The sequence below is a fragment of the Pollicipes pollicipes genome, unplaced genomic scaffold (assembly GCF_011947565.3).
Source record: "Pollicipes pollicipes isolate AB1234 unplaced genomic scaffold, Ppol_2.1 Scaffold_4219;HRSCAF=4965_pilon_pilon_pilon, whole genome shotgun sequence".
Taxonomy (NCBI): domain Eukaryota; kingdom Metazoa; phylum Arthropoda; class Thecostraca; order Pollicipedomorpha; family Pollicipedidae; genus Pollicipes; species Pollicipes pollicipes.
In genome coordinates this window covers 21,138,074-21,156,172 of record NW_023596448.1, presented here as the reverse complement: position 1 = coordinate 21,156,172, position 18,099 = coordinate 21,138,074, and the positions used below count along the sequence as shown (strand labels likewise).

The following is an 18,099-nucleotide window of genomic DNA, read 5'->3' as shown; positions in this document are numbered from 1 at the left end:
CCGGTGTCCGGCGTAACCGGCGCCCAGCGTGACCGGTGCCCGGCGTAACCGGCGCCCAGCGTAACCGGTGCCCGGCGTAACCGGTGCCCAGCGTAACCGGTGTTCACATAACCCGTGCCCGGCGTAACCGGCGCCTGGCGTAACCGGTGCCCAGCGTAACCGGTGTTCACATAACCCGTGCCCAGCGTAACTGGTGCATAACCAGGAGCAGGCTAAGTTGAGAAATGACTAAAAATTATCGGCTTAACGCATGGACGATCCCGGTGTTCCCTGGCAAGGTCGGTCACAGATGTCACGAGGTGTGTTTATTATCCGCTTCCCGCAAGAGCAAACATTAGCGTCACTGCAATCGCTCAAACACTAAGACGCACTTTCAAACGTGGCGTCTCGCTAGGGAACCAGAAGACCCAGGGGCGTACGCATGGCCTCACTGTGACCTGACGGGGAAGCGGAGCACAACTCAAAAAATGTTCGTTGAAAACCGAGTTGAGCGTGCCGCAGGCACGTCTATTGTTTGGCGTGTCGTCAAACAACAGGGCATGCTTTTTGATCTTTTGTTTACACGAATATCCGAATATTTTACTTAACCTTGGGCCACGTACGTTCCATAAATTGCGTAAGGGAGCTGAAAACGTACGCACCCTCTCCTAAGAACGTCAGGTCTGCCAGTTCCAAGCGAAAGTCAAAGAAGCCCCCTCCCCAGTTCGACTTCCATCAGCGTAAGCGTGAGGACGCGTCTGAAGATGTTCACATTTCTTTACTCCACGAAGCGGGACCGCTCCCTGGTCAGTTCCTTGCAAATTTTTTAACGTAGCCCGGTTCTTCCCGCATTCATCTCCATGCATCGGTTTGTTTTTGCTGTCAATGCTCTATGCTATGGTCGCTAGGGAACAATCTCCCTGGTGATCTGTATTCGCCGTGGCGATGTGCGATCCGGGGGAGAACGTCCACCCCTCTGCGATCGCGTGGCCGCGGGCTGGCGGTCCCGCCTGCCGGCGCCCGCGCCCCCGGCCTCAGCCAATCGATGCTCGACACGGCTGGCGTCGCCTGGCGTCCAGACAGCGAAGCTGCTCGCCAGTGACGTCACGTCGCCGCTTCTCGGCGTCCGCCGGCCCCTCCCACGGCTCCCCCCAGTTCCCGAACCGAACTCCGGTGGGTAGGGCGGTGGGTGGAGGGGTCCGCCACTGAGGGGTGGGTTTCGCGCTGAGGTGGGTAGCGCGGTGGGTGGAGGGGTCCGCCGCTGAGGGGTGGGGCTCGCGCTGAGGTGGGTAGCGCGGTGGGTGGAGGGGTCCGCCACTGAGGGGTGCGGCTCGCGCTGAGGTGCGCCGCGCGCGTGGGACGGCGCCGCCTTGCTGCGGTGTCGCGTGCCGGAGGGCGGCCGGCCTCTGCCGTCCGCCGTCCCCGGGCCGCTTCTCGCTGTGAGGGCGTTGTTCGGAGATTCCGGCGCCCAGTCCGGCCCCGCGGCGATTACCGTGGAGCGGACGTCGTAACCTGCGGTCGTGTATGCTGCCGCGGTCACGGCGCGAGCACTGGCCGTGCGGTGTGTGGTGTAGAACTCCCCTTCCCCTCCCCCCGTTGCTGGTGTGCGTGCGCCGCGTGCTCGGCCGTCGCCTCATGCCGCACCTCCTCCGCCAGCCTCAGTGCACCAGCCGAGGGCAGCATCACCATGGTTGATGACGCCACCATGCGGAAGCTGGAAGCCGGCTTCAAGAAGCTGCAGGACGCCACCGACTGCAAGTCGCTGGTGAAGAAGTACCTCACCAAGGAGGTCTTCGACAGCCTGAAGAACAAGAAGACGTCGTTCGGCTCGACTCTTCTGGACGTCATCCAGTCGGGTGAGTGGTGGTCGGGGGCCGGCTTGGGGGGACCGGGCCGCCCCGGCTCGCTCCGCTGGCGTCCCTTTCAGCGTGAATCAGGCCCCCTCGCACGGCCTTCAACTCAAGCGGATGGCATTTTTCCGGCCTGGTTCTGGGAAGGGGCTGCGGAGAGCTAATCTCGTCACGGCAGTTCACGTTTGCTGGCGTTCCTGTGACTGATTCCGGTTCAGTGGAACCGATTCCGCCGCTGACCGGCTGTGCCGGTGTGGGTCCCGAGGCCGTCTCTGACTTGCAAAACAGAGCAGCGTTGGGCCGGCCCGGGTTCTGACTCGAGGGTTCCTAGCCCGTCACCGACCTGCAGAACAGAGCAGCGTCGAGCCGGCCCGGGTTCTGACTCGAGGGTTCCTAGCCCGTCACCGACCTGCAGAACAGAGCAGCGTCGAGCCGGCCCGGGTTCTGACTCGAGGGTTCCTAGCCCGTCACCGACCTGCAGAACAGAGCAGCGTTGAGCCGGCCGGGGTTCTGACTCGAGGGTTCCGAGCCTGTCTCTGACCTGCAGAACAGAGCAGCGTTGGGCCGGCCCGGGCTCCGACTCGAGGAAGCATGGACACATGTCCCGATCAGTTGCTGTGGGGTCCATTGCGGTTGTATTAGATACAAGCAAATAGACAGATATAATAGACAGGGGTGCCCTTTGGACGGGGGTGTGCAAGGAGGTTATACAAGACAATATTTGTTAAGGGCTTTCCTGTGGTGGCTGTGTTTGACTTCGTGCACAAATAGAGCCTGCTGCTAAAAGCCTTCTCAGTTACGTTGCTCCTGACGTCTGCATTCGAATCACTCACCTCGCTTTGCTGTGTCGCCTTACACATACCCAAAGGGATCTACTTCACCCAGACTCAATGGCAGTGCGGTGGACTTCAGAATGCAATGCGGGTTCCGGCGGGAGTCCTGCACAGACCCACGCGCAGGCACAGAACTCGTGCACAGGCCCACGCGCAGGCACAGAACTCCTGCACAGAACCACGCGCAGGCACAGAACTCGTGCACAGGCCCACGTCGCAGGCACAGAACTCCTGCACAAGAACCACGCGCAGGCACAAGAACCTCGTGCACAGGCCCACGCGCAGGACAGAAACTCCTGCACAGAACCACGCGCAGGCACAGAACTCGTAAGGTATCTGACCCGCCCGCGTTGGCCCACATCCAGTCAGACCCGCACCTCGCTGGCCGTGAGTGGGCCTTCCCAGGTTCCCGCGTGTTGTCTGGCGGAGGGAGTCCCTGCCGGGACCCATGTGGGGAGGGGGATGTAGATACCAGGCGCCATTTGAACCCTCATAACGTTATTCCTTGTCTCTCCCCGGACGCCCCCTGTGCCGCACTGTAGTCAACGGAGTAAATTGGGCTGTTTGACGTTTTTGGTTCGTGATTTTCCAAGGATTTTTTCCAAGGAAATTTTCCATTGTTTCGTGATTTTCCATTTTCGTCACTCAAGGCCGGACATATCCGAAGGGAGCATTGCTGCTGTGCGCCCCCCCCCCCCGCACATACACTTCCATATGCGTATCCGGATTTTGCAACGGATTTATGTAACCCGTATGCTGCACAATCTGGCACGAGGCACCGGTGGTATTCGTTGGGCCAGGCCAGTCCTCATGGCCCATGTCATCATTTCCTGCGTTGCGTCAGCCGACGCCGGTCTGTTCAGCGTCACGCCCTCTAGTGACGCGTCACCTAGCACCTGCCGTACCGCCAGGCAGGGTACCGTACGACGCCCTGGCGGGGGCTGCCACCCGGCCGGCGCGCAGGCGGGCCCCGCCCGAGTCGGTCCTGTCGGCCGATCGTGACGCCGTGGCGTGGCGCTGGGTCGGCAGGCGCGCAGGGGCTCACTTGGGCGCGTCACCGGGCCGCGCAGAGCCGTGTCGGCGCCCTCGGTGGGGCGTGACGTCACGGGACGGGACGGTGCGCGGCGTCCCTGGTCGGGGTGAGGGCGTAAGCGTACCGCAGGCGGTAAGGGCAGTCGGCGCGCCCTGGGGTTCAAATCATCGTCGCCGTCGCGTGTTCAGGGGTGGAGGATGCTCTATGCCAGGGGTGGCGGTGGCCACCCCCTGTCGCCAAGACCGGTACAATTGCAGCAGTTTGCCAGTGAAGGGGTGATCGTCCGGCCGCTCTACCAGCCAGCTTTGGATTACGTTCCCGGGCCGGCGAGCCCTCCTCCGCCCCGCCCCTGGGCAGCCGACCCTTGCCGTTGTTCCGCCCGGGTGCGTTTGAGTGATGACTTCTCTGTGTCCTGCCATGATGGATGACCGCCGCCAGACACCGGGCACGCGAGGGGCTCGCAGACTGCGTGACGGTCGGGGGGCCGGGGGCCGACATCTTGCGGGGATCCGCCGACACCAGACTACAGGGTCGTTCAACGTGAGAAGGTGCTCTGTGCTGTCGGGACCCAAGCTTGAAATGAGCAAAATGCAACGCTCTGGAACTCCGATTGAGGAAGGAAGACTAGCCACGCATCCTAACTTGAGACAGTGATGTGCCGTCTGGACCTCGACGGCTAGATGGATCCCACTGTTGCGACCTTGCAGGTAGTGGCCTCTAACAGACACCAAAGGCGTTAATTTAATTAAAATATGTACGTGATGCATGCGAGACAGATTTTCTTGGCCGGCTCAAAGCAAAACCATGCGTGTCAACCATCCGACCTTTAAGACCAAGTCTTCCTATCGTCCTCAGAACCTTGAACATTTCCCAAAGTCTTGCCATGAGAGAAAGTGGTCCAAATTTTAGCGGAAACATTTCCCAAAGTCTTGCCATGAGAGAAAGTGGTCCAAATTTTAGCGAACGAACCTATTTCACGTCATCTCAGCGGTCAGAGGGCGGTTATCAGAGGCGCCCCCCCCCCGCTCGCCGCGGTGCTCCGCGCGGCGCAACTGGAGCGGTCTTGGCCAGCTGGCACCCGGCAGGCCGGCCGGCGGGTTGAGAGACGCGCCGGCCGAGCCCCGGCGTGGAGCGTGTCCGCTGACCACGTGGTGCGCCGGCCGGCCCGGCGGCGGAGAGCATGACTCACCGGCCGCCGGACCGGGCCGGCGGCGGGGAGGGGACGGGGGCCGGCGCAGGGGGTGAACAAACTCGCGTCCGGGGCGGGGCAGCTGCCGCCGCCGCCGCCGCCGCCGCCGGCCCGCAGCCGCCGGCGGCGGCCGGCCTGTCTGGCGCGCCGCGGCCGGCCCCCCGCGCCGCACACCCGGCCCCCGGCGGTCGGTGACGGCGGGCGGCGTGCGCGCCCCGCTCGGCCGCTCCCTGGCGGGACACGCCCCCTGCACTGGCCCAGGCCGGCACACAGCGCGGCGCCGCCTGGCGACAGGCGCGGAGCCGTGTCGCGGCCACTGCCGCCGCTGGCCGGCCCGCCCGCTCCCACGCCGCCGGAGGTCCGCAGCCGGCCGCCGCGGCGCGGGTGACAGCGGCGGGAACGGGACCTGGACACCGCGGCCGCCGCCGCCGCCGTCGGTCTGCGGGCGCCGTTGCTGGGCCAGAAGTGATCGACCCGACGACCCCGGCCGTCCCCTGACCGTCCCTGGCCGCCCCTGGCTGTCCCTGACCGTCCCTGGCTGTCCCTGACCGTCTCTGGCTGTCCCTGACCGTCCCTGACCGTCCCTCGCCTGGAGGACTTCGCTGCTGGCCTGGAGAGAGCCGGGCTGCCGTGAGCTGTGACGTCGGTCATGAGGACCCGATTACGGGGTGTGGCGGCAGGACCCACGCGAGCCCCCCCCAGTGGCGGAAATTGGAATGGAAGCGCGCGTGTCCAGTCGCACGACGAACGCACCTGCCGGCCATTTCGGAGGCGGTCGAGGCCCTCGGGCCGGACTTGGCCAACGTCGGCATCGACACGCCACCTGAGGTACGCACGCGGGGACGCTGCGTAGGGCGGACTGAGAGGCTGGATGCGGGGAAACGCCGGCGCGTGTGCGGGCGGCAGTTTGCCCGCGTCACCGGCCCCGCTGCTTGCTGGCGGTCCGAGAGCGGGCAAATAAACCGAGCGGGGCGAGGTGTGCGCGGCCCGCACGCCACGCTGCTGCCCGGGCAGTCGTGGCATTGGCCGAGATGGCTGGGATGGCTGGCGCGTTACCTGCGCGTTGACGGGTGGTGCCGCAGTTAGCGACGACTAATCGCGGCGTATTGGTATGTCGCGCCTCTGCTGTGGCTTCTTCGGCGTCATGTTGTGACTGTTTTGGCAAGTGTACTGCGCAGGCATGCGTTTGCGAAGGCGAATTTGGCTGCCGGTCTTGTCATTAGAAAAGGGAAACAGTCACACGGCGCATTGGTAAAAGACCCTGAGGGTTTTGGGGACACGTGGGATATGGGCGTGGACATGGATATGGGATATGGATATGAGCACATACGCGCGCGTAGGATATGAAATCCTTTGGGATGTGAGGTCCCAATTTTCGGTGGTTATGAGCTTAGCATTATCATGTCTGCGACGTGACAGCACATGGTGACCGACATGCATCCCAGCTGAAAAACTAGGGTTTTTGCGAACGCGTTCAGACGCGTCACAAAGCTAAAGAGGCGCTTCCATGAGCGCACTTGCCTCCGACTGCGCCATGTCTACGTTTCGCGTTCCCACGTCACACCCCCCCCCCCCCTCCCGCCGTCTGGCTCCTCATTTGTGAACAAAAACAGTTCCGCATTTGCTGCGTGGCGTCGTCTGTCTGGGTTCCCCGCCGCCACCCCTCTTCCTCGCCAGCGATGACGGCCGCTCGCGCCGCCTCGCCGCGGACCGCATCAAGCGCGGTCCGGGCCGTCTCCCAGCGGGAGATCTGTCCAACGCTCCGCCGCCTGCCCGCCGCGGAGGCGTAACCCTCCGGGCCGGATTTCTGGCGGCGCCGCTGGCCGGCCCCCGGGCGCTCCCCCGTCGGCGGCGTTTTTGTGGAACCGTGCGCTCCGCCATCGACTTTCAAATCAGGGGAGCGGCTGACGCGCGGGGGGAAGGAAGCCGCGTGGCAACAGCGGAGCCCCGGCGCCGGCGTCGGTCCGCTGACGCCTGCTGGGGCTGCCGCGCGCTTCCAATCGGCGCTTTGCTTTGGCGCTGCGGGCGACGGCGATCCATCAGCGCCGCTCCGAGGCCTCTCGAGGACGGGATGCCCGTGGCCGACGTGCGGGGCGTGACCCGTTCGCCGAGCGCCGGACGCAGACGGCGCTGTCTGGCGCGCAAGGCCGCCGCCGCCGCCGCCGCCGGAGCGTCGGCCGGCCGAGCAGAGGTTGCGGCCGGTGACCTTGGCTTGGGCCGGGCCGGTATCGATCAGGGCAGCTCGGGTGCGTGCCGGCGGCCCGGCCGGCCGCGGTCTGCGAGCGGCGCGGTGCTCTGGGTCCATCCGTGTGGCAGCGCTCGAGCTGCCGCGGCAGGACACGACCGAGCGGCGCTGCCGACTCGACGCGCTGGCTATGATCAGTGGGAAATGGCCAGCGGGCCCACGTGGAAACGCAGATTATCGGGGAGACAGCAGACAGTCAGACAGCAGACAGTCTTAGCGGCTGCTCTAGATCGGTTATATGACATTGCCTTAAAACCGTCATAAGTCGACTTAAAACCGTCATAAGTCCGACAGCTACGGCCGGCGGCGTAGCTGTCGGAGACCAGACCGAGACCCGTAACGTTTTTCAAAACTCGCGTGAGCAACATCGCCAGCTCCGGCCGGTTTTCCGACTGTCCGCCGACCACATCCAGCTGCAGACTCCAACACCGCCGTCAGCTGCAAAGCCCGAAGCCACGATTTAACCGAGCCGCAAGCGAATTCCGTTCTCCCCTCGAGGAGAAGTGGGCGCGCCGTCGTCCGTTTAACGGCGAGGCGGCCCTGGCGCGGCGGCGGCGGCGGCGGCCGACTCGCCACCGCCGCCTGCTCGGCACGCGCACCGGACGCCGGCCGGTGGTACGCTGGGCATGGCCGCCGATGGTGCGATACGATTGTTCAGTAGACACCGGTCGATGGCCGCCGATGGCCCACCGGTATCGAACAACAGCAGCCAGCTCTGAACAATAACAGCCAGTGTGGAAGAACGGCAGCCAGTATTGAACAGCAGCCAAGGCCGCCGCTGATGTTGAACAACAGCGGAAGTAGTCAGCACTGATTTGCAGCAGCCGGTTTTGAACAACGGCCGTAGCATTGACCAGAAGTAGCATCGGGTGGAAAATTGTGTCGGATTTGAGGTGGCCGTGCCCTTCCGCATTCATCGCAGTGCGATGCCTTCCTGTGGCTGAAGACAATGTAACAGGTGAAGTTTTTTGCAGTCCAGGCTAGTTCAACTGAAATCGATATATCCCAGTGCACTGCCTCAATGATTTTGTTTAAATCACTGAAAAGCACGCATTTTTCATGATTTCCCCTACATCCGCGCTTCTCGCAGTGCGTTTGGAGCGCGGTGGGTGGCGGTGGCCCGCTGTGCCGGGCTCGAGTCGGGCGCGTCGACCGCGGGGCGTCCGCACCGGCACCGGGGACGGGCGTGGCGGCCGGCCGACCGCCGCCCGTCTCGTGACTCCGGTGTCCCGTGACGGCGACCGCTGCCGTCCGGGCTGCCAGATCCGCCGCGTGCCCGGGCTGCCAGATCCGCCGCGTGTCTCGCCGCCTGACCGTACCCAGCGCTACCAGATGGAGCGCGTGATTGCGGAGGGTGGCCGCCCGGCGCCGGCGGGGGCGCCGGGTCCTCGCTCAGGCCAGACAGAGCGCAAAAACGGGCCGCCCCACCGCGGCCGGGGCGATTGGCGTCGCCACTTGACGTGGTCGTATCGCGAACCGGGGCGTGGCCGGCGCGACTCCGGTGGGCGCGGGATGCGGCCGTTTGTTTTGCGATTGGGACACTTAACGTTCGTACGTGAAGTGGGCACACAGTGAGAGAGCCCTCCTTTGAATTAGTTATATAATGTAGTTGGCCTTAAAGAAGCAGTGCGAATTATGGACTGGTAAATTAATTCGCGTATGACCGAATGAAAACGAATGAAACGATGCATAAGTACACTGCTTTCGATAGTCATTTTTGAAGGTGTTTTTTTTCCAAACCTCGTGTAGTTGAAGTAGCTGACCTCTTCGATGTGCATGGGGCCATGAAGTATTTCAATTAATGTTCCTTATTGCTTTATTCCACAAGAAGTGTGCGCTAAGATCCGCGCAGACATACTCTCAACTGCGCGGTAACCACTGGCACGAAGAGCCTTGCTGAGCCGGTGCGGCTCACCAGCCTCATGATACGCCGTCTGACGCCGTGTCCTCGTCTGTCCCGGCAGGCGTGGAGAACCTGGACTCGGGCGTCGGCGTGTACGCGCCGGACGCCGAGGCGTACACCGTGTTCGCCGACCTCTTCGACCCCATCATCGAGGACTACCACGGCGGCTTCAAGAAGACCGACAAGCACCCGGCCAAGGTCAGCTGACGCGGTGACCTGGCGGTGGAGGCTTCTGCCGGGGTCGGTCGGTCGGTCGGTCGGTCGGTCCGCGGAGGCGAAGGCGCGGCTGTTGGAGTTTCTCCAGCCCGAGTGTCAGCCGCAGCCGCGTCGGTGGACGCTGGGCCTGCACGACTGTGGCATGCGGCAGGTCATTGCTTGTCAGGGACTTCACCCTATTAGGACGTGCGTTCAGCCGGTGTAAGGCTAGGACGAGTTGGTTGTGTTGTGGCATGTGCGTTGAACGGGTGTGATGGTTGTAGTTGGTTTGCCTCCCAGCTGTTGCGCGTGCCCTCCTTGGTGACTGGTGCGCACGTGGCGCCGTGAAGACATTTGTGTGGGAGCCCGGCTGGCGCGGGCGCGCCCGGCCACGTGCTGCTCGTCCCGACGGACCTAGCGTCCCCCCCCCCACCCCCACCCCCACCCCATCCGACGCCGCGCTCCTCCTCGCGTGACGACCCGCCGGCTGACGTGGCCGCCGCTGTTGCAGGACTTTGGCGACGTCAACAAGGTTGGCAACGTGGACCCGGAGGGCGAGTACGTCATCTCGACCCGCGTGCGCTGCGGCCGCTCCATGCAGGGGTACCCCTTCAACCCGTGCCTGACCGAGGCCCAGTACAAGGAGATGCAGGACAAGGTGTCCGGCACGCTCAACAACATGGAAGGCGAGCTCAAGGGCAAGTACTACCCGCTGGCCGGCATGACGAAGGACGTGCAGCAGAAGCTGATCGATGACCACTTCCTCTTCAAGGAGGGCGATCGCTTCCTGCAGGCGGCCAACGCCTGCCGTTTCTGGCCCACCGGCCGCGGCATCTACCACAACGACAACAAGACCTTCCTGGTCTGGTGCAACGAGGAGGACCACCTGCGCATCATCTCGATGCAGAAGGGCGGCGACCTGGGCCAGGTGTACCGCCGCCTCGTCACTGCCGCCAACGACATCGAGAAGCGCGTGCCGTTCTCGCACCACGACCGCCTTGGCTTCCTGACCTTCTGCCCGACCAACCTGGGCACCACCATCCGCGCCTCGGTGCACATCAAGGTGCCGAAGCTGGCGGCCGACAAGGCCAAGCTGGAGGAGGTGGCGGCCAAGTACAACCTGCAGGTGCGCGGCACGCGCGGCGAGCACACTGAGGCCGAGGGCGGCGTGTACGACATCTCCAACAAGCGGCGCATGGGCCTGACCGAGTACGAGGCCGTCAAGGAAATGCACGACGGCATCCTTGAGCTGATCAAGATCGAGAAGTCGCTGTAGGCGGCCGACCGCGCACCGGCCGGAGAGAGGGAGAGTCAAGAGAGAGAGAGAGGGGGCGCGCGCCGCCCGACCGCTCGCGGTCGGGCGCGCCGTCCCGTGCCGGGTCGCAGCCGCCGGGCCGAGCTCGGCGGGCGGCGGGCGCTGCGCGAATCCAGGCGTGGATCGCAGCCCGCCGCCGCCGCCATTGCTGTGAACGTGTGGAGTGGCGCGGCTGGCCAATAAAATTTGATCGTCCAGCGGTGCGTGTCGATCGGGGCGGCGCTCGGCTGGGGCGACCGCCGCGAGCGCTGCCGTCGCCTTGTGCCCTTTCTGGTTGGTAGGGAGAGGCGACAGCTGTCTACCGATCAGCTGTCGGGCACGGACGCTCTGGACGCAGGGAACGGGACAGACAGCCGAATAATGGAAAACACGCCGAGGTGCAGGCGACACACGTCAGGTCGCGGGCCACGGGACACTAGACGGGGGCGAATGGGACCATGCGACGCGCAAGGGACAGAATGCCACTGTGGGCCGGGAGCTAGGAGACGGGAGCGGGGAGCGGGGATTGGGTCTGAACTCCCGGGGACCAGAGGCGAGGGCCGACGGAAGCCGGTAACCGGGCGAAAGTCTGGGTTGGATGGTCGCTGCCATGCCTGTGGCCCCCCACATGGAAATGGGGAAGGGAAAAGATGAGGAATGGGGTAGGGGGGGGGAGGAAGTCGTGCTTTGCGCTGAGCTTTGACACTGCCTGACATTTTTGGCAGAGAGGATGTGAAAAGCGTTTATTTTGCGACCGAAGTAAAGGCAGAAAGCGTCCATTCAAGCCAAATTGGGAAGGCAGTATGTTCCCGAAGTCACGCCGGTGGTTACATCGCAGTCGCAGCGCCCCTGGTGGCGGCGAGGTGATTTGGGTCACCCGCCCGAGGAGCTTGAGTAGCATTGACGACTCAAACTACTCACCTGAGTAGTTTGAGTCGGGTCACTCGCCTTAGGAGTTTGAGTCTGATCACCTTCCCTAGGAGTTTGAGCCGGCTCACTTGTCTGAGGAGTTGGAGTCTGGCCGCCCTCCTCAGGAGTTTGAGTCGGGTCACACGCCAGCGGACGCCGCTCACCTCCTGCAGCCGGTCGGCGCCCTCCTCCCGCCCGCCACCGGCCCCCCGCCGAGCTCTCTCCCGATCGGTGGTGCCACGCCGAGCCGGGCGTTCACGACAAGCGGCCGGTGGAAGCCGGCCGGGTGGGACCCCTGACCGGCCTCGGCCCCGCGAGGCGACCGGCCGGCCGCGAAACCTGCTCGGCGCTGGTGATCAAGCACTGATCGCAGATGACAGCGGGTTCTGACGTGTGAATGGTCGTGGTGGGGATTTTTTACAAATTGTGTTAATTTATTGGCAAATTTATTAAATTACATTACCTTTTCGATTGTCTCGTGCCGGGGTTTGCGTCACTTTCAGCCCGACCAGGTTCGGCCGCCATTTTGGCGTTTCGCCGACAAGACCTCCCCTTTGTCGGCTCTGTCTTCCGTTTACCCGCGTCAGCACATCACCCGGGACAAGAGCGACAATTAGGGTTTGCTGACTTCGCCAATTAAGTCAGAGGGGAGTGTGAAATTATCCGCAGATGTTTGATGAAGGTGAAAAGAGCACGGGATGCTCGCCCACCCAGGCGCATTTGAAGCAAATGACGTTTTCCCGCTAGAAGCCCGAACGCCTCGAAGTGTCTTCAATTACATCGAGACACCGAGAAACGCGGAGCCGGGAAGCATGCCGCTCCCTCTGTCGGCGAGCTGTAGTTGCAGCAGCCAACTGCATGCATCGCGGTGTTTACCTCAGTCGGTACCATGTCAACACTGCCTGATCGCGCAGACGGTAACCGGAGGGTGCACGAGTGTATGGGACCGACGCCTCTCCGAGTGGGGGACGTCGGCAACCCGACTGTGAGAGGAGGGACGGTGCTGTGACTCGGTCTGTGAGGAGGGACAGCACTCGTGACTTGGTCTGTGAGGAGGGGCGGCGCTCGTGACTTGGTCTGTGAGGAGGGACAGTACTCGTGACTTGGTCTGTGAGGAGGGGCGGCGCTCGTGACTTGGTCTCTGAGGATGGACAGCGCTCGTGACTTGGTCTTTGGGGAGGAACAGTTCTCGTGACTTGGTCTGTGAGGAGGGACGGCGCTCGTGACTTGGTCTGTGAGGAGGGACAGCACTCGTGACTTGGTCTGTGAGGAGGGGCGGCGCTCGTGACTTGGTCTGTGAGGAGGGACAGTACTCGTGACTTGGTCTGTGAGGGGGGGCGGCGCTCGTGACTTGGTCTGTGAGGAGGGACAGTACTCGTGACTTGGTCTGTGAGGAGGGACAGCGCTCGTGACTTGGTCTGTGAGGAGGGACAGCGCTCGTGACTTGGTCTGTGAGGAGGGACAATACTCGTGACTTGGTCTGTGAGGAGGGACAGCACTCGTGACTTGGTCTGTGAGGAGGGACAGCGCTCGTGACTTGGTCTGTGAGGAGGGACAATACTCGTGACTTGGTCTGTGAGGAGGAACAGTTCTCGTGACTTGGTCTGTGAGGAGGGACAGCGCTCGTGACTTGGTCTGTGAGGAGGGACAATACTCGTGACTTGGTCTGTGAGGAGGGACAGTACTCGTGACTTGGTCTGTGAGGAGGGACAGCACTCGTGACTTGGTCTGTGAGGAGGGACGGCGCTCGTGACTTGGTCTGTGAGGAGGGACAGCACTCGTGACTTGGTCTGTGAGGAGGGACAGCACTCGTGACTTGGTCTGTGAGAAAAAGGGACGGTGCTGTGACTCGGCCAGACGGCGGACGGCGCGCACGGCCCGGTCCGAGGCGGGGTAACCTCATGGCTTCATTACAGGAGGCACAGAGCCCATGGGTTGACTGTCAAGGGGTAAATAGCTTGTTTTGACTCTGATCGACAGAGCCCGTGACTTGGCTGCGGGAATGAACAGAGGACGGCTTGACTGGGAAGGGACAGACAGTGGCCTTGCTGAGTGGAACGGATTCACAGACTCTACCGAGTGATGGAAGGAACTCGCGCCCTGGCCGTGAGTGACGAAAGCTCGTGATTTTCATTTGCAACTCCGGCCGTGAGGAGTGGAGCCAGGGACGTGCGAACTGGACTGTGAAGGGGGTCAGGGATGTTAGCTGGAACCATGAAAGTAAAGAAGCATGATTTAATATGTGAGGACAGAATTCGTGACCTCAACGCCAGAAGGGTGGGCACGTGAGGTGAGCATGTCAGAAGGGTGAGCACGCGTTACGCACTGCACAACACAGCACGCGTTACGAACTGTGAGAAAAGCTCGCAATTTGGGTTGTGGAAATGAAGAACGGGGCTTGCGAATTAAACCGTGAAAATGGTGCACTCGTGACTTTCGCTGCGGGCAGCGAGCGCGTTCGTGACCGGGGCTGAGGCGATGCGCGGGCATCGATCCCTCGAACCCACGACATAACGACTGGACACGTGACAGGGCACGTGACGAGCGGGTGCAGTCAGCGGTTTACACTGCAAGAGGTGACCGCTGCACTCGTGACTCTAGCCGTGACTTGCTGTCGCCCGTTGGCTGCTCAGGTGACCTTGGCTGCCACATACGGCGCCAGACGCGAACACGGCTATACGGCGAACCGAGGGAGACGCCGTCTTTGTCCTTGAGCAGACTGCACGCGACCCCGCTGCACGTGAACACGTTTGAAATAGCCTCATCAGCCGATAAATTAGTTCGTTGTAAATGGTAACAAAAAGGAACGGAATACGACAGGCAAAGCAAGGGTATGTATGTAAATCACTAAGGGAGTCCTTTTCACAGCAAGGACGGGGCAGAAATTTATCACGTCAATATGCAGTATGTTCGCTCATTGACACATGCCGATTTTGTGCCCACTGGTGTCGCGTCTCCACGGCGAGTAGCAGGGGGCGGCGACGTACAACCGTGCGCTGGACGCCAGTACCAGTACCTCACATCCACAAATCGGCACACGGCTCAGTACCAGTCGCTACGGGGCCATCGATCAGCCGTTGCGCGGTCAGACCCATTCGCTACCGACTGCTTTATCGACTAGGCTTCCCAGACTGTGTGGGAATGGCGGACCTAGCGCGAAGAACGTTCGCATTACGTCCGTGTGACGTCATAACTCTGTCGTCCCCATTACAGGACCCTGCTGCCGTGTCATTCAGATATCGCATCTCACCATCCTTCGCTATCCCGGGTCCATCACAGTCCTTAGCTGATCCGAGCGGACGCGCCCCAGCCCAACCAGACCGTGACCGCTAGCCGCCGAAGCAAGTGCCAGAAATCCGCAGCAATCTGCGATTGGATGATAACTGCGTGATGTCCTGGTTTGACCGGAACCGAGTTGCGTTCGCCTCCTCCGCCCGCCGAGCCGCCTGTACCGCGTGCCGATCCAGCAGCGCCGACACGGCGGGGCAGCGGCCCGCCCCATCCCTCACAGACAGGCCACGCTCTCCGCGCACTCTCGCCGCGGCTCTGTATTGGATCGTGGGCGACGCCGTCACAGGCACACACAGGCGCACGCACGCGAACACAGTACACAGTATCACAGTGAGCCAGGTGGCGCTGGCGTCGGCGTCCGTGCAGCCGTCGCCGCCGGCGGCGCCGGCCCGGCACGGCGCCGGGCCGGCCGCCGACGGGGCCGCCTCATCGCGCCTCGTGCCCACCACAGCCGCGCGAGTCCAGCAGCGGCACCGGACCCGACCCGGGATCAGGGCGTCCTCGTCCGCCCCGCCACCGCCCCGCTCCGTCCGAGAAGAGCACGCCGACGCGTGCCGCTAGGAGCCGGGCGGGCCGGCGGCGGCCGGCGGCGGGCGCCGGTCCGGCTCGCGCCGGTAGTCGCGCTCCTTCCAGCGTTCGTCGCCGTAGTGGCGGCCGTGCGCGCCGTAGCCGCCGTAGCCGCGGTCGTAGCCGGCCGACGGGCGGCCGTGGTGCCAGGGCGGCGCCCGGTAGCCGCCGCCCGCCGCGTGGTGCGACGAATAGCTGTCTGGCCGGTGGTCCCGCTCGCGGTCACGGTCGCGGTCCCGGTCCCGGTCCCGGTCCCGTGACCTGGTCGGGCGGCGGAAGGTCAGCAAGGCACGTGACGGAGTGGTGCTGGTGATGCGCCACACCACCGCACCACACTGGCACCACCCATTTACTGCTGGATACACTGGTGACACCGCCTCAGTTGATGGTTCACACCACACAGGCAAGGCTGCACCTGAGCTTCAGTGGGCGGCTAACCCTGACCAATGCTTTCTCAGCGTTGACAGGAAACACGTTATCACACAACAGGATGTCACCCTCAAATACATCTCTGGATATCAGCTTCTGCACCAGTGTGCCAGCGAGGTCCGTCTCTTGGCCGTGGCTCATTCCTACGGTGCCGGCCAGTCCAGTCGCAAACCCAAGACGCACCGAGCTTTCGTCCCGTGACCCATAACCCCGCTTCGTCCCAGCTTGTCCTCCCCTACGCCGGCCTCACATCAAACCCCTTCCGCGAGTCGGCCTGCTCCGGCCGATGATCGGCGCTCCCAGCTCCCCCTCCCCGGACCGGCGCTCACCACGCTCCCCCGCCCCTCTTCTGGCGCCGGACGCTCCCCTCGCCGCTCACCTGTCGCGGGGGTGGCTGTAGCCGTCGCCGGGGTAGTGGTCCCGATGCGGGGCGCCGGCCGGGCTGCTGTGCCCCCCACCGCCGCCGCCGCCGCCGCCGCCGCCGCCGCCCGGGCCGTACTCGCGGCGCCAGTCGCGGCGAGGGTCCGACGAGGAGTGGCGCGGGTCGGACGACGAGTGGCGCGGGTCGGACGACGAGTGGCGCGGCCGGTCGTCGTTGTGGCGCCGGTCCCGCCGAGAGCTGCGGCGGCGCAGGGCGAGGAGGAGGGAGTCACGCGGCGACCATGACAGGACGGGAGCGCCGATCATCAGTCGGGACGCTTGGGCGCACGCGGGTCACCGGAGAGCCCCGTGAGCTTCGGGGTCACTGACACAGCTCAGACGCTCCCACACGCTCGGCTCTACGATCGCCCTCTCACACAAAATGACTTTCGCACGCTGTTATAGGTCATATTACAATATCAACAGCTCTTGACACTGGCCAGAGCAGTCTTTGAGCATCTGAATCTGGCCCAGCCTCTCGTCGTGATCGGACATGATCGCTGCTCAGTCTGTCCCCTGCGCTGACTCCCGGACCACGGCGTCGAGCCACTGCTGGCGTCTCCGCGCCGACCGAACGTCATCGACGTCTTCCCCGTCCCCTCGCCTTACGCCACCGCCCCAATCGGCTTCGTCATCGTCGTCGTCATCGTCACCACTGAGACTTAACGACGCACAACTTCCCAAAACTACCATAGCACAGCAGACCTCCCGCGCCTCCTCCCAGCCCCCGGCGCCAGCCGGCCCTCTGACCTCTCCAGCACCGCTCACCTGGCGTCGCGGTCATCTTCGTCGCCGTGCCGTTGCGCCGGGTGCGTGCCGGCAGCGGCAGCGGCGGCGGCGGCGGCGGCGGCGGCGGGTGGCTCTGCCGTCTCCGGTCGGCGACGCTCCTGACTGGCGCGGTGTCCACCGACCGGCGCCGCCTCGGTCGACCGCCGGCCCGGCTCCGGCGTGCTGCGCCGCCGCTTCTTCGGCTCGTGCGGCGGTCGCTCCTTGTCCCGGCTGTCCGGCTGTCAGACAGTTTCAGACAGTGTCAGATAGCGTCTGACAAATATACAGAGTCAGGAAGTGTGAAACAGTGTCAGACAGCATCAAACGTCACACAGCGCCAGACAGTGTCAGACAGTGTCAGACAGCGCCAGATAGCGTCCGACAAATATACGGTCAGGGAGGGTGAAACAGCGTCAGACAGCATCAAACGTCACACAGTGCCAGACAGCGCCAGACAGCGTCAGGCAGTGTCAGACAGTGTCACACTGTCCGGCTGCCGGCGGGTCTGGCGGCGTCAGACGGCGGAGAGAGAAGGGTGAGCCCAGGTCCCGCGGCCTCACCGTGACACCGACCGGCTCGCAGTGACACCGGTCCGCCGACCAGCAACGCGGGACAACCGCCGAGGCTCCGAGGCATCGCCGTCCCCTCCCCGGGATATTGAGCCAGCAAGCGACTATACATCGAACTTCCGGTTTGACTTCACAACACTGAGACAACGCGTGGCCGAAACACCCACTACAGCTCACAGCCAAAAGTCGTAACAGTGTACGAAAACAGCGCGTTACACGTCAGCTCCGTGTCACCCGTCGCTCTCTCATAGACACTCCGGGACACTCATAGACACTCTCTCTCCGGGCGCTGTCTCGCTCCCGAGCAGACCTCTGCCGCTCCGCCAGGCGCCGGGCCGTACCTTGTCGTTGTCGTGGGTGGGCGGAGGCGGAGGTGGTGCGGTGGCGGCGGCGGCAGCGGCGGCGGCGGCGCTGCCCTGCTTCTTGACGGCGTGCTTGTACAGCTTGTACAGCTTGCGCGGGTCGAACTCGGTGAACTTGGACACGAAGTACCAGAGGTTGCTGCGGCGGCAGGGAGCGAGCGGTCAGCTGTTGCGCGGGCGTTGCCAGGCAACATCATAGCAAACGCTGTCTTGTTCAAGCTCCTGGTGCTGACAGGCATGAGGAAAATTTAGAATGTGGACGT

General features: G+C 63.6%; 2 protein-coding genes across 3 annotated transcripts in view; one reads left to right on the top strand and one right to left on the bottom strand.

Moving 5' to 3' along the window:
* Positions 1-1,062: 1,062 nt before the first annotated feature.
* On the top strand, positions 1,063-10,739 carry LOC119094884 (arginine kinase). 2 transcript variants are annotated; one of them, XM_037217791.1, is made up of 4 exons: positions 1,063-1,152; positions 1,636-1,835; positions 9,094-9,230; positions 9,739-10,739. In XM_037217791.1, exons 2-4 carry the CDS (start codon positions 1,667-1,669, stop codon positions 10,501-10,503), a joined length of 1,071 nt encoding a protein of 356 aa, XP_037073686.1. In that variant the 5' UTR covers positions 1,063-1,152; positions 1,636-1,666; the 3' UTR covers positions 10,504-10,739. The 2 variants fall into 2 exon arrangements, with proteins under 2 accessions (XP_037073686.1, XP_037073685.1); XM_037217790.1 differs by lacking the exon at positions 1,063-1,152 and having other exon boundaries at positions 1,606-1,835.
* Positions 10,740-14,059: 3,320 nt separating this feature from the next.
* The window catches only part of LOC119094993 (chromodomain-helicase-DNA-binding protein 1), an 84,978-nt gene continuing 80,938 nt past the window's right edge, over positions 14,060-18,099 (bottom strand). The window contains exons 22-26 of the mRNA XM_037217901.1: positions 17,816-17,975; positions 16,906-17,144; positions 16,097-16,336; positions 15,317-15,549; positions 14,060-14,073 (exon numbers count right to left, since the gene is read on the bottom strand). Coding sequence (XP_037073796.1) covers positions 14,060-14,073; positions 15,317-15,549; positions 16,097-16,336; positions 16,906-17,144; positions 17,816-17,975 — 886 coding nt within the window. The remainder of the gene's footprint in view (positions 14,074-15,316; positions 15,550-16,096; positions 16,337-16,905; positions 17,145-17,815; positions 17,976-18,099) is intronic.